Raw genomic sequence first — 12,918 nt, forward strand, 5'->3', positions numbered from 1 at the left:
CAGGGAAATACAAATCAAAACCACACTGAGATACCACCTCACGCCGGTCAGAGTGGCTAAAATGAGCAAATCAGAGAACTCTAGATGCTGGCGAGGATGTGGAGAAACGGGCACCCTCCTACACTGTTGGTGGGAATGTAAACTGGTACAGCCCCTCTGGAAAACAGTGTGGAGGTTCCTCAGGAAACTAACAATAGAACTCCCTTATGACCCAGCAATAGCACTGCTAGGAATTTACCCAAGGGATATAGAAATGCTGAGGCATAGGAGCACATGTACCCCAATGTTCATAGCAGCACTCTCCACAATAGCTAAAACATGGAATTAATTTATTTTTTAATAGTTTATTGTCAAGTTGGTTTCCATACAACACCCAGTGCTCATCCCCACAAGTGCCCTCCTCCATGCCCATCTCCCCCCTACCCCCCCACACCCATCAGTCCTCAGTTTGTTCTCGGAATTCAAGAGTCTTTCATGGTTGGCCTCCCTCCCTTTCCCCCACTCTTTCTCCCCTTCTTCTCCCCCACGATCCTCTGTTAAGTTCCTCTTAATCCTCCTATACGTGCAAACATATGGTATTTGTCCTTCTCTGCCCGACTTATTTCACTCAGCATAACACCCTCAAGGTCCATCCATGTTGCTACACATGGCCAGATTTCATTCTTTCTCATTGCCATGTAGTATTCCATTGTATAGATAAACCATATCTTTTTGATCTATTCGTCAGTTGGTGGACACTTAGGCTCTTTCCAAGTTTTGGCTATTGTGGAGAGTGCTGCTATGAACATTGGGGTACATGTGCTCCTATGCATCAGCATTCCTATATCCCTTGGGTAAATTCCTAGCAGTGCTATTGCTGAATCTTCCCTTTAATTTAGAGCCATAAATCCTGGGTGCTTGATCAGATTTTCTATTAGAGGAAAATTATGCTCTTTTTTATGTTTATTTATTTATTTTTGAGAGAGAGAGGGAGAGAAAGAGAGAGAGAGAGACAGAGAGAGAGAGAGAGAGAGGGAGGGAGGGAGACAAGCGGGAAAAGGGCAGAGAGAAAGGGAGAGAGAGAACCCCAAGAAGGCTCTGTGCTTAGCGCAGAGGCCGACTTGGGCTCGATCTCACAAACTGTGAGATCATGACCTGAGACGAAATCAAGGGTCGGATGCTTAACCACTTGAGTCACCCACATGCCCCCAAAGAAAATTATTTAGAGGAATAACATCCCGGAGTAAAGTTACAGGGACAATAATATGACCCCTGACATAGTGTTCTTGTCTTGTGTGACAACATTGGATAATTCTTGATAATTAACTATATTGCTCCTGCATACATTTTATGGCACATTCATTTTTACTAATAATTATTACTTGTCTGAAGCAGCTGTTCTTTACGTTATTACCTGAATGAGGGTGGAACTATATAGATAAATAACATGTGGCAACTTATATTTCTACATCTTTGTTTTGGCCGGGGGTTGGAAGTGGTAAGAATTATAAAGCATTTTATGTTTTAAGAAAAAATACTTGGTCTCTTGGTCATAAGACTTGACTTTCTATCACAGATCTGCAATTATGTTTTTTGAGATCTTCTTTTTTTTTTTTTTCTGTGCCTTGGTCTTCCTGGTGATAAAAATGGACTTCCTTGTAATTAGCCTTAGACATAAGGGATAAGAAGATACTAAATTATTGAAATCTACAAATAATTTGACCTTTATCAAGTCCCTGCCAAGACGGAGCTAGTTAGGGGGTGGTTTAAAAAGAGTAAAATGATACCTGAAGTTCAGTTGAGTTTCTTAAGAAGAAGGTTGCACAGAGGAATCCATGATGGCAGTATGATTCCACATGACCTATATGATTCCCTCTGAAGCAGAAGCTCAACCATCTGATCTGTTTATTCATTTCCACCACAAATGACCCCTTCTTGCCAAGGGATGGGGACTTTGACATTGCTAGCCTCTCCTCTCCACTTTTTAGAAATCTCCAGCCCTTCTTTTTATATAAGTACAAGAAGTAAGCATATCTTTCTCTTTTCCTTGGCACATGTGGTTTATTGGCTACTCTCAAATCAGGTCTTGTGTAAGTAGAAGGTTTCACAATTATGATATATAAATGTTAGGGGAAACTCAGGGCCATCTAACATTTTAAAAACTGGATTATTGCCTAATACAGATTTCTTATTTTATAGATAAGGAAATAGGTCAAATATCATAGAGATTGAATCATGTAAAATTCTGCATACTGCTTCTTGTTCCCTCAATGCTGGTCCTGCCTTTTATAGTATATCCATGTAGTAGGATAAATGAATATACATTTGAAATTTTTGTAATAGCTGCTTGGCCATCAGCAGTCTGTGCTTTTTAATAAAGGGATGGATACCTGGCTGAGAAGAAGGTCTAGGAAAAGGGAGGTTGTAAAATAAAGGATTTATAGATTTTTGGAAGCATATGGTAGATAACTCCATCTCTGATGGCCTTGTCTTCTATTGTTTTGCATGTACCTACCACCCAGATAGGTAAGCGGGAGATAAGGGACTATAGATATGTATTCTATGACCCTAAAATAGATGATGTAGGAACCTTCCAGAAATTTCAGATCTTCTTTGTAATAACATTTTAAAATTCTGCTGGGCTTGGAGGAATATTTATCAATAACAGAGTTTAGGTCATGAAAGTTGAGAAACCAAAAAAAGAATTCTTTACCTCTTTCCATCCTTAGCAGTCAAATTTTAAGGCAGAGAGAGAGAAAATTCAAGTGTGATGTATATGTATGTGTATGTATGAATTGCCTTGTTTTTGAAGAGCTTTAGATCTTCTGGAGTGGAAATGAGGGAAACAAAAATAAAGCCAATCTCTACATGTATACATTCCTTCTCTCAGGTTACTCTGGACTCTGCTTTGCATCCTTTCGAACTGTATGGCCATTATTAGGTTAAATGTATTCCTATCTGGAAGAAGGCATGAGTCTGCCTGATTCATATTTCTATTGTAAATAGTATGGTGGCCTAGAGGGGATAGAAGGATCTAGGGTATAAACTATGAAACAAAAAACAATAGTAGTGATGAAGCCAGTCTGGAAACAGGTAAATTTCAGTGAACATTTTAAAATCTCTCTAGCTGAAATAACCTTAAAATAGAGAAAAATGTATTTAATGACTAACATTATATATTTGAAATGTGTAGGTTGGACAGCATTTGGACTTGGAATGAAACAATAAGAGATTACATTCATGGATAACCAACAAGATAAGGCTGTTGTTGCCTCAGCCAATGGAGAAAACACTCTGATTAATGGGGTCAAAGAAAATGGTAAGAGAATTGAATGATAGTATATACTACCTCTCTGAGTAGTCCTTTGGTGTTACTATAGATTTTTAGTATCTAGAAAGTTGGAGCAGGCTAAGTCTAGGGTGCCTCTGAGATTGATATTAATCTTAAATTTTATTCCACCAAATTTCTAACTGGGCTAGAAGGGTCTCCAAGAGCTATTTAATCCAACCATTTTGCTCTTGCAAATCATCTCTGTCAGATGAATACTTAAGTTTCTCAAAATCCTAGTGAATTAGGCTTGGAACTTCTAGATTTAGAGAAGCTTCCAGAATACAGGTCTGAGTGATAAGACTAAGCTTTATAGCTTAAAACCATAAAAATCCCAACTGAACATATTCCCACCCTGGAATCCTTAACTTTCCAATTGATCAAGCAGTCCAATTATTTCTTTATTTCTGAGGAGAGAGCTCTGTATCTAAAGAAAAGGCTGAATTTAAAGAAGTACTATTTTTCACTTGCATCAATGTTCAATATAAAATCAGCATTGTTCTTTAACTTTGTAGTTTCTAGTTCTAAAGCTAGAGAAGCTGAGCCTTAGTTTACATAAGATCAAGTACCAGAAACTGATTGAGGAAAAGAGTGGTCTAATGAGTGGTGGTCTAAGACCTTTACCTTTATTTCTGTCATTTCTTTCCCTTTTCTCCAGATTCAGAGGACCAAGATGTGGCAATGAAGTCATTTGCATCTCTAGAAGCTGCTGCACCAATCCAGCCTATACCAGTGGTTCAAAAAGAGACCCTGATGTATCCCAGGGGTCTCCTGCCTCTGTCTTCTAAGAAACCCTGTATGCAGAGCCCTCCCTCTCCTTTGGGCCTAATTGAAGCACCTGAGCATGCTGCTAATAGTGCTTCTGTGAATGCCATCTCCCTTACATCTGGTGTTACAAAAGGCCTGCATACATGGTCACTGCCCAATGAGTGTGAGAAAGCTCCATTTGCCATAATGGAGCCTGCAGGCATGTCAGCTCTGAATGGGGACTGCCTCATGCAGCCAAGCCGGACTTGTTTGGGCTGCTTCATGGAATCCAAGGATGCAGTAGATCCTGAGCCAGGGATCAGTCTGAAAGTTGGTGATCTAAATAAGGATTATGAAACCTGTGCAGTCTCTGATATAGGGATTCAGTGTATTAATGCTGGAGAAAGCATGAAATATGGAGAGCAGCTGCTTTCAGACCAGCTCCTAGGCTTTCCCCTGCACAAATCAAGGGCAGGAGAAAAACGAGAATCTGAGAAATCTGACATCGACTTGGAAGATCCAGCTCAGAAAAGTTATTATGAGGCATTGCTGTTAGACAAGTGTAATACAGAAGAGGCTTTGCTGGCAAATTCCAATCAGGATTGGGGTTACTTTGAGACTTTCATTAGTGAGAGTAAGATTGAACTGCTTGATCTCTGTTCCAAAAATGAGCTGTCTGTTAACTTATTCTCTGAAGAAGATGTGGATAACTACATGTTCGATGATGATGAGTCAACATTGGGCAGTGATGTCTGTTCCTTGAAAATTCGATATGAGTCCTTCCAGGACAATGTTCGAGACAAGACCACCCTTCTAATGCAGGAGGATGCCCAATTCAACTTTTTTCCCAGTGTCTTTACTACTTGCCCCAAACGGGAGTCTAAGAGTGGGGTTTTGAAGCAGAACAGTGATCTTTCCCAATTCAAGGTCCCTGATATGAACATCATCTGGGGGGAGGAGGATAAAAACTTGGACAAGAAGAAAGGCAAAGAAGAGGGACAAGAAGACAAGTGTCTAGAGAAAAAAGATGAAAAGGATAATGGAGAAAATTTTGCCTTAAATAAACCATGCAGTGGGACTGAAGTAGGGCAATTCAAGAATCCAAAGCAGGGTCATCTTGCTAATTCCTTGGAGGCATCAGGGAATTTCAGTGATGACAGTTCCTTCATTGAGGTCTCTTATGATGCCATGGGGGAGATCAAGGACTGTAGCCGCTATATGGCTCGGGACACTAATTCTGGCAGCTCCTCCTCCCAGCAGAACTATGGTCTGCGAGCCAAGAGAAAAGTCAGGTACAGTGAAGATTATCTATATGATGTTGACTCACTAGAGAGTGAAAAAGTAAATGAGAGGAAGGAATGGTTGCCAGGCGGTTCCAAAGAGGAAGATGATGATGAATGGTGTCCTAAAAAGAGAAGAAAAGTAACCCGTAAGGAGCCCCCTGTTATTATCAAATATATCATCATCAATCGATTTAAAGGTGAGAAGAACATGTTGGTGAAGTTGGGTAGGGTAGATTCCAGTGAGACAACAGTGAATTTGAGTGAGAATCAGCTCAACAAATATGCCAAGCTGGCCCCCTTAAAGGGCTTCTGGCAGAAGAAGAAAAAACAGAGAAATAGCAACTTTGACTCCAACAAAACACCCTTATGCCAAAAACAAAACTTTGAACCAGGTAGCTTTGAGGTGTCATTCCTGCCACCTGCTCGCAAACGAAAATCTAAACTTGGCAACAGGCACAGGATACAAAGAATCCCATCCGTGGAAACTTCAGCAAGTGGTAAGCAAATTTCATTCTGCAGTGATCAGAGGCAAGCTGGTACTCGTAAAGAAGATGGAGGCATGAAAGGTACACTAAAGTCAGCACCTCTGGCTGTCCCCAGCTGTGTAAATGGATCACATCTAAATGACATTACAGGCCCTGACTCAGTGAAAGTCAAAGCCCAAGATTCAGGATTTAAGGGACCAGAGAGGAAAGTGCTCAACAAAATCAAATTTAAAAGTGAAGCCAGGTTAAAATCCAAGAAAATCAAAGCTGGGCAAGAAAGCAAGCCAGTTGTTCAAATGAGCCCTCTTTTGGAAGATCAATCTACAGCTAACTTAAAGAATGAAGCTATTCCTGGGACTTCAAACAGTTCTCATCTATCTGAATTTCATGAAGGAAAGGTTGCCAAGAATTCTACCTTCTTACCAACCACTTGCTCTTCTGAAATGCCTCTATCATCTGCTCATCAACAGGCTAATGTTGCCACCAGTATACCTGTTATCCCTGGAGGGTATCTGCAGACATTGTTAGATGCTTCTGACTTGTCAAATAATACTGGTATATCATACTTTGCTCACCATTCTCCAGAGCAAAATGAAAGCAGCCTCACTCAAACAGAAAAATCATTTGTGCCTCTCCAGCCTGCCCAGGACTGTGTGCTTTCCTCACCCTCTGAGTCTGAGCTACAGCAGTCATCTCAAAACTTCAAAATGGAATCAAACAACTATGGAAATGTGTGGCCCAATAAACCTACTTCTGGCCCCCAGGAATTCATGGCTGAAGTCTCAAGGGAGATAACTCCAACACAATCTAATGAATTTGCGGTCTCCCAAGTAGTCTCCATGGAAAATAACCTCACATCTACAACATACAATCGAATCTGCGTCAGTAGTGGTGGCAGTAATTGTAACAAGGTCCTATATGCCTCTGTGCAAGACACTCAGCTCCCATCTGATGACTCTTATCAATTATGTCACTTTAATAATGGAGAGATATGCTTTCCTTTCCAGCAGGGCCCAGCCAATATGGATGATGATCGGCTCTTTAGCTTTGAATCAATGGCCCCACTCTCTGTCAACTCAAGCAATTATTGCTCCTTAAGCTTGAAGTCCTGTGAAAAGGATGGTGATGATGATATTACTGATGACTTCCTAGCCCATTGCAGCCCCAAGCTGGTGATCCAGCAGAGCATTGATGAGATAACACCATTAAAGGAGTCCACTGACCTCCTGGATATCTCCAATTTCACTCCTGACAAATTCCGCCACTCTTCTCTCTCAGAGGTGTCCCCACCTGACACCCCCAGTCTTTCCCCTCAAATTACCAGGTGTGAGAGTATTAAGACACTAGGAACACTGAAGGGGTTTCAAGAGGGCATCCCAGGACCATTGAGCAACATGGAGAAACTCAAGTGGAACTGCAGTACCCTTTCACAGCAGGTCCAAGTGGATGATGGATTTACTTTAAATAACCATCAGTTTCAGTTCCATATGTTCAATGATGAGGATTCTGTCAGTCTTCTCCAAAAAAACCCTTGCTTATCAGTGTTTAATGATCCATCTGGTCAAATGAGTACTAACAACAAAGTGTCAAAGTCAAGAAAGAAAAGTTCACCCAGCAAGAGTGGGGCTCTGAACCAAAGCTCTTCTCAGAAAAACACCAGGAAAAAATCTCTCAAAACCAACAACAAAGGAATAGAAAAGCCACCTGGAAAAACCTCCCGACAGGTCCCTAAGTCAACAAAGAAAGGGAAATACATGGCTGCAATCAATGGAGAGAAAATGCAAATTGGCATTGGCCGTGGAGGAGGCCAAATCAACAGCATGTCCCCCACAGGAAAAACATTGGCTGAATGTATCCAACATGGTGGCCCTGTGGCCTCTATGAAGATACCAACTCAAAAAGGACTTTCTGGAGATTGGGCTTTGGGGAAGGAGAGTAGCCCAGGCTGGAGTGACATGAACATGAGCACGAACACCAATAGCCTCCTTGATGATGACCAACGGGAATTTCAGGAGCCTTCCTATATCTTGTCTAACATTGCCTCTGGTATGGCAGATGTACAGAGGTTCATGATGGCCTCCATAGAGCCCCTTTGGGAACCCATGGAACACCATGGAGACCCCAACATATTCTACTCCCCTGAGTCCAATAGTCTAAAATTAAAAACCCTCAAAATATTGGCTGGAACACCACAGGAATCTAAGAAAAAGGTCAACAGTGGGTCCCCAGGAGGCCCTAAGAATCACAGGTCCATCAAGGGTGTGAGTAAAAGCAATGGGAAAGCAGCAGTAGGTGATCCTGGTCGTGCAAATATGCACAGTTATGAGGACTCTCGCTCTGCCTTCTTTGATAAAAAGTATAGTAACCTGAGCACTTTAGGCAATAATGGACCGACACACAAAAAGTTATATCGTCACAAATCCAGCTCCAAGGCCCTGAGAGATGAGAAGTGTAAGGGAAAGTGCGTGGAGCGAGAACAGGTCCACAAGGATGAGGCTGGGACAGCTTCTTTTGAAAAACTGAGGTAATACTGCACCAAAATGGCTGAGATGATGTACACTTAGCTTTCCTACTACCTGCTAAGCTCACAGTCCTTCATTTTTCCCTCTTGAAAGTAAAAGTTTGCATGAAAGAAACTGTCCCATTCCCTTCCTTTTCAAAAGAAAAAAGGGAAACAAAGTGCATGAAAATCCCTATACCTTTAAGCCACCCAAAAGATTGGGCAATTTTGTTGTGGCTTAGCTAGGGATAAACTCTAACAAGGCTACTTTTTCTGCTATTCTGCATTGGTTTTTACTAATTGAGAAAATAGAATTAAAATATGCTCTTGAATGATTTTGGGAAGGGAAGGGCTTTGCAGTAAAAAAAAGTTTGGAACAACAGAATCAAAAAGTTATACAGACAAAAGGCCAAGATCATTTAAGCAAAAAGAGCATAATTGGGGGGGGGGAGTCTCATCGTGTGGCAATTAGGAGTGCTTTCTAGTGCCCCCTGCTATTTGTATCTATCTATCTTTTTTCTGCATCATACAGCATTTAGTATGATGTAAACAAGTTTGGATGGTATGGTCCCTTTGTGGGACATACACTAAAGCTTACTAAGGTGGCAAAAATTGTTTGGTTTTTCTGCAGGGATTCTGACTACAATCTCCTAAAAGCAGAAACAGTATTTTGGGTTTTACCTGTGTTTGAAGAAGAAACTCACATTTTCCAGAAAGACATTTGATGTTTGTATTTTATTTCTTTCAAAATATGCCTTGTGGTATGTATGTTGACATGTAAGTGCTTAAAGAAAAGATTTTTGAAGTGTGGGAATAAGTCTTTGGAAGCAAACTTTAATCTGATGTTCTATGTAAAAGACTTCAAAAGTCATACAGTTGCACAAGTAGTTTACGCACTATTTACCCGAGGAAAAAAAGGAAAACATTGTGCCAAACTACAAACACGTGACTGTATTGTATATATTTTTACTTCTATATCAACATTTGGTTGTATTTGGGGAGTTTGTCCCTATTGATTTACTAGAAACATTCCAGTGATTCTTGCTATTAACCACCCCCACTTATGTGGATAGCACCTATAGATCACAGTGGAAAATATGTTGTGTTATACAATTTACCAAAACTTAAAGGATACTGTTTGAAATGTGCCAAATTTCTTACCTCATCTCACAGATTCACCCCACAGCTTAAAGGTCATTAATGAATTTTTTAAATATATATACATATATATATGCATACATACATTATTTTGAAATTTTAAGCTCTACAGTCCTGTGTGGAAACATGAACAATTAAATAAGGCACAATAAAGTTTTGTTTGTTCCATCGTCTAATGGTTAAATTGTTGGAAAAGTCTGAAAGTCATAACAGCTAAGTCCATCAGGGACCTAATTAATATATGCATTTACAGAATCTTTTACAAGAAAACAAAACAGCTACTTTAAAGTTTGTTTTCTAAAAGCAAAATCTGTAGCTGAAAATTATTTAAAGTGCAAAGTTATATTGCTGATACTTTATATCTCAGTTTTATATATTTTATAATAGTCTGGGATAAATTATAAAATAGCTATAAAATCAACACTAATGATAAATGAAGTACATAGATTGCTTTTATTTAAGTAGTTTCATAAATGTTCATAAATGTGCACTCATATCATGGCTTTAGTGTTCTTTAAGTGTTTAATCTTGCAATGCCAATGTCATTTGAAGAAAATGTTAAGGCATCTCAGTTCAACTTCTATGAGTTACGTACATATATTAGATAAGCTGAGCAATTTGTGCTAACAACTAATCAGGGCCATATATATTTAGTCTGAGGGTGACTAGTATTTCATGCCAAACACTGAAGTTAAATTTTAATTTTTTATATAAATTTTTGAAATCACATTTTTATTTAGCCCCTTCCCTCTTTTGTCTTTAAATTTCACAGCTCCAACATCCCTCATGACTAGCTTTTTCTTCCCCTTTATTCACCACTTGACTTCTAACATTTGATCTATTTTTCTTGCACAGTTGAAGACCTGTGTGTCTGATGACTGATGCATTATGGCACAGATGAGACAATGGATGAAAAAGCGCTTTGTAGATCGTAAAGTGCTATACAGATATAGGGGATTAATATTATTAATGTTGTTGGTTGTTGTCGTTGTTACTCTTACTATTCTTACTAATACTGTTACTAACCTATTAACTTGTGAATATATAGGCTGTGGGTGGGAGGGTGGAGAATAAGTGGGTGGGGGAAAGGGAGATTAAAAAAAAACAAAGGAAGATGTTTCAAAAGGAAAAATTTAAGCAAAATATAAACCTACCTAGTCATTGCCACCTAAATATATTCACAAACAGAGAAGCAACATTTGAAAGTAGTCAGAGAGAAATGGAAGGAAGCCTGTCACATATATAAGTATACACACTTCCCAGTCCTTGATTTCTTTCACCAGCCTGCTCTACTACTTATAGCTAGGTAGTAAAATAAATAAGCTTATGTTATTGATGGTATGATTGTGTGTGTGTGTCTATGGGGACGAGTGGGTGAGGAGCATTTTGTGAGGCTGCTTCAGGCCTGTTCCTAGGCTTTGATGCTCTTGATGCAGTGAGTCTTATACAATTACTTAGTGGAAAGGCACCAGATGAAACATGTCTCCTACTCTACAGCTGCCATCCAGAAGGGAAAATAATCAAACTGGAACACTTTCTTCTATTTCTCCACTCTGATAGCTAGCTGTTTATATTTAATGCTATGGCTGGTTCTTAGGAACTAATTTTTGTTTGGTTTTAGTTTTGGTTTTGTTTGTTCTGCTTTGCAGCTTAATTTTGGTTTGGAATCTCTACCTGTATTATGAGCCCCAAGACTCCAGACCTCAAAATCACTTACATGAATGGAGTGCTCTCTATGTAACCAAAAGGTGGCAATTAAAGAAGAAATAAAGAAAATGTTCCATGGGTACAATGTGTTTATAAAATAAATATGGGAACAGTTGTCCTGGTTTTTCTCAGTATCAGTTCAGCTTTGGAAAATGGGGTGGGGGTGGGATAGAAGGACAGCCTGAAATTTTGGAGAGTTTCCTTGTCAGAACTTGCTACCATGAGTCCTTTGGAATGGATACTCTTTCAGTTGCTCCTATGGAGCCCATTAGGGGCCAGTTCTAGGGCATGGTTCATCCCTTTCTCCGAAGAGAATTGACATTTTAAAGTACCGTTTTTATTGACTGAAGAGAACTGACATTTAAAGTACCATTTTTAATGGCCTACAGTGCATTATATGTTTTTACATATATATTAGTGACTTGTAATCAATCATTTTGTACTAAAACATAACAAGAAACTGAGTTTGATTAATGAGCAATAGGACAAAGCAGAAGATGCTTATTCTCTTAATTTCACTTAATATCCTCTCAGTACATTATGTGCTGAGCTATTCAATTTTTATGGATTTTTTTGGTCCGTCTCTGCTCACAATTTTTTTCTTCCTGTCACAACATAGTAGGCCTGACTTTTTGGAGATCCCTTATTCAACCATCTGCCTTAGTGGAATGAGGACCACTGATACAAAAATACTGTCTTGCCCTCTCACTGATATTTCAAGTCAGATGTATGAAATTTTGCTTGATCTGAAATTCCTGATTGCTACTTCCTTCTATGCTTTCCTCTCTGATTCTTATTAATACCTCCTCAACAGAATCCCATTTAATCTTTACTTTCCTTGAAATGCTATTCTCCACTATTCTTCCTACCTAATTTCAGTCCTTGGTCTTGGAATTTTTCTTCTTTTATAATCTTATATTCCACCTCCCCAAAGTGTCAGAGTTTAAGAACCTTAGCCAGGCTACTTCTAGAATTTCAGAGGGCAACCTTCTCAATCTTAATTACCTTTAATTGTCTTGACCACTTTCAAATCTAATTTTAAATACATATATACACACACATAATTATATCACATGACTGAAGAAAGTTGGAAACTCCTTTTCCTTGAAGGTCTGTAAAAATCTCTCTGATCCCCTTTCTGCCCTGGTTAGGTGCTAGACTATGTGGAGCAGGGTGCTGAAACAGTAGCCTTGACCAAGGTTCTTTTTGACTTTGGGGGTTATGTTTGGGCTGTGATAACTGACTTAAACCAGTGGCCTCTCCAGCGTCTTGTGTACCAGCTTCCTCACGTATGCTGCTTCCTCTCAGCTTTCTCTTCTGACTTCTTGTTACTCTGCAATTATGTGTTAAGGCCTTACCTTCTCCTAAATCTTTTCAAACCTCCTGCACTACCTTGATCATCACTTCTTTAGCCATCTCCCTGAAGTCTTTGGTGCTAGGTGGGCTTTTGTGACAACTTTCACCTTCTCTGAACTTTTTCCTTGCTGAGAAGCATCTGTATGTGTGCAGGGGTGGGGGGACAGGGAGGGGATTAAGCATGTGTGTAAGAGAGAGCAGCATAAAGGATGCTTCAAAAGCTCTAAACAGCTCTAGATAGCATCCTATGTCCTGTTATGTGAGGTTTTGCAGTTCTAGTGAATTTCTGTTTTACTGGGTCCTAATGAGCATTTACTGCCTAAAGGAGAAGGACCATATCCAAGGACCTCTTAACCAAGCTTGCTCTTACCAAGC

General features: G+C 39.6%; 1 protein-coding gene across 1 annotated transcript; it reads left to right on the top strand.

Annotated features, from left to right (window-relative positions):
* The first annotated feature begins 3,219 nt into the window (after positions 1-3,219).
* Positions 3,220-9,047, top strand: NEXMIF (neurite extension and migration factor). Its single transcript, XM_039224369.1, has 3 exons — positions 3,220-3,298; positions 3,966-8,346; positions 8,954-9,047. The coding sequence occupies exons 1-3, from the start codon at positions 3,220-3,222 to the stop codon at positions 9,045-9,047; spliced, it is 4,554 nt and encodes a 1,517-aa protein (XP_039080300.1).
* Positions 9,048-12,918: the final 3,871 nt, after the last annotated feature.

This window comes from Hyaena hyaena, unplaced genomic scaffold (assembly GCF_003009895.1).
Source record: "Hyaena hyaena isolate Hyena2069 unplaced genomic scaffold, ASM300989v1 scaffold_1640, whole genome shotgun sequence".
NCBI classification, from domain to species: Eukaryota; Metazoa; Chordata; class Mammalia; order Carnivora; family Hyaenidae; genus Hyaena; species Hyaena hyaena.

Bases quoted from the DNA above. Each gene is read 5' to 3' on its own strand.
- NEXMIF (XM_039224369.1), top strand. From the start codon at position 3,220: ATGGATAACCAACAAGATAAGGCTGTTGTTGCCTCAGCCAATGGAGAA. The intron at 3,299-3,965 runs GTAAGAGAATTG...CCTTTTCTCCAG, and splicing joins TAATGGGGTCAAAGAAAATG to ATTCAGAGGACCAAGATGTG. The intron at 8,347-8,953 runs GTAATACTGCAC...GTTTTTCTGCAG, and splicing joins GCTTCTTTTGAAAAACTGAG to GGATTCTGACTACAATCTCC.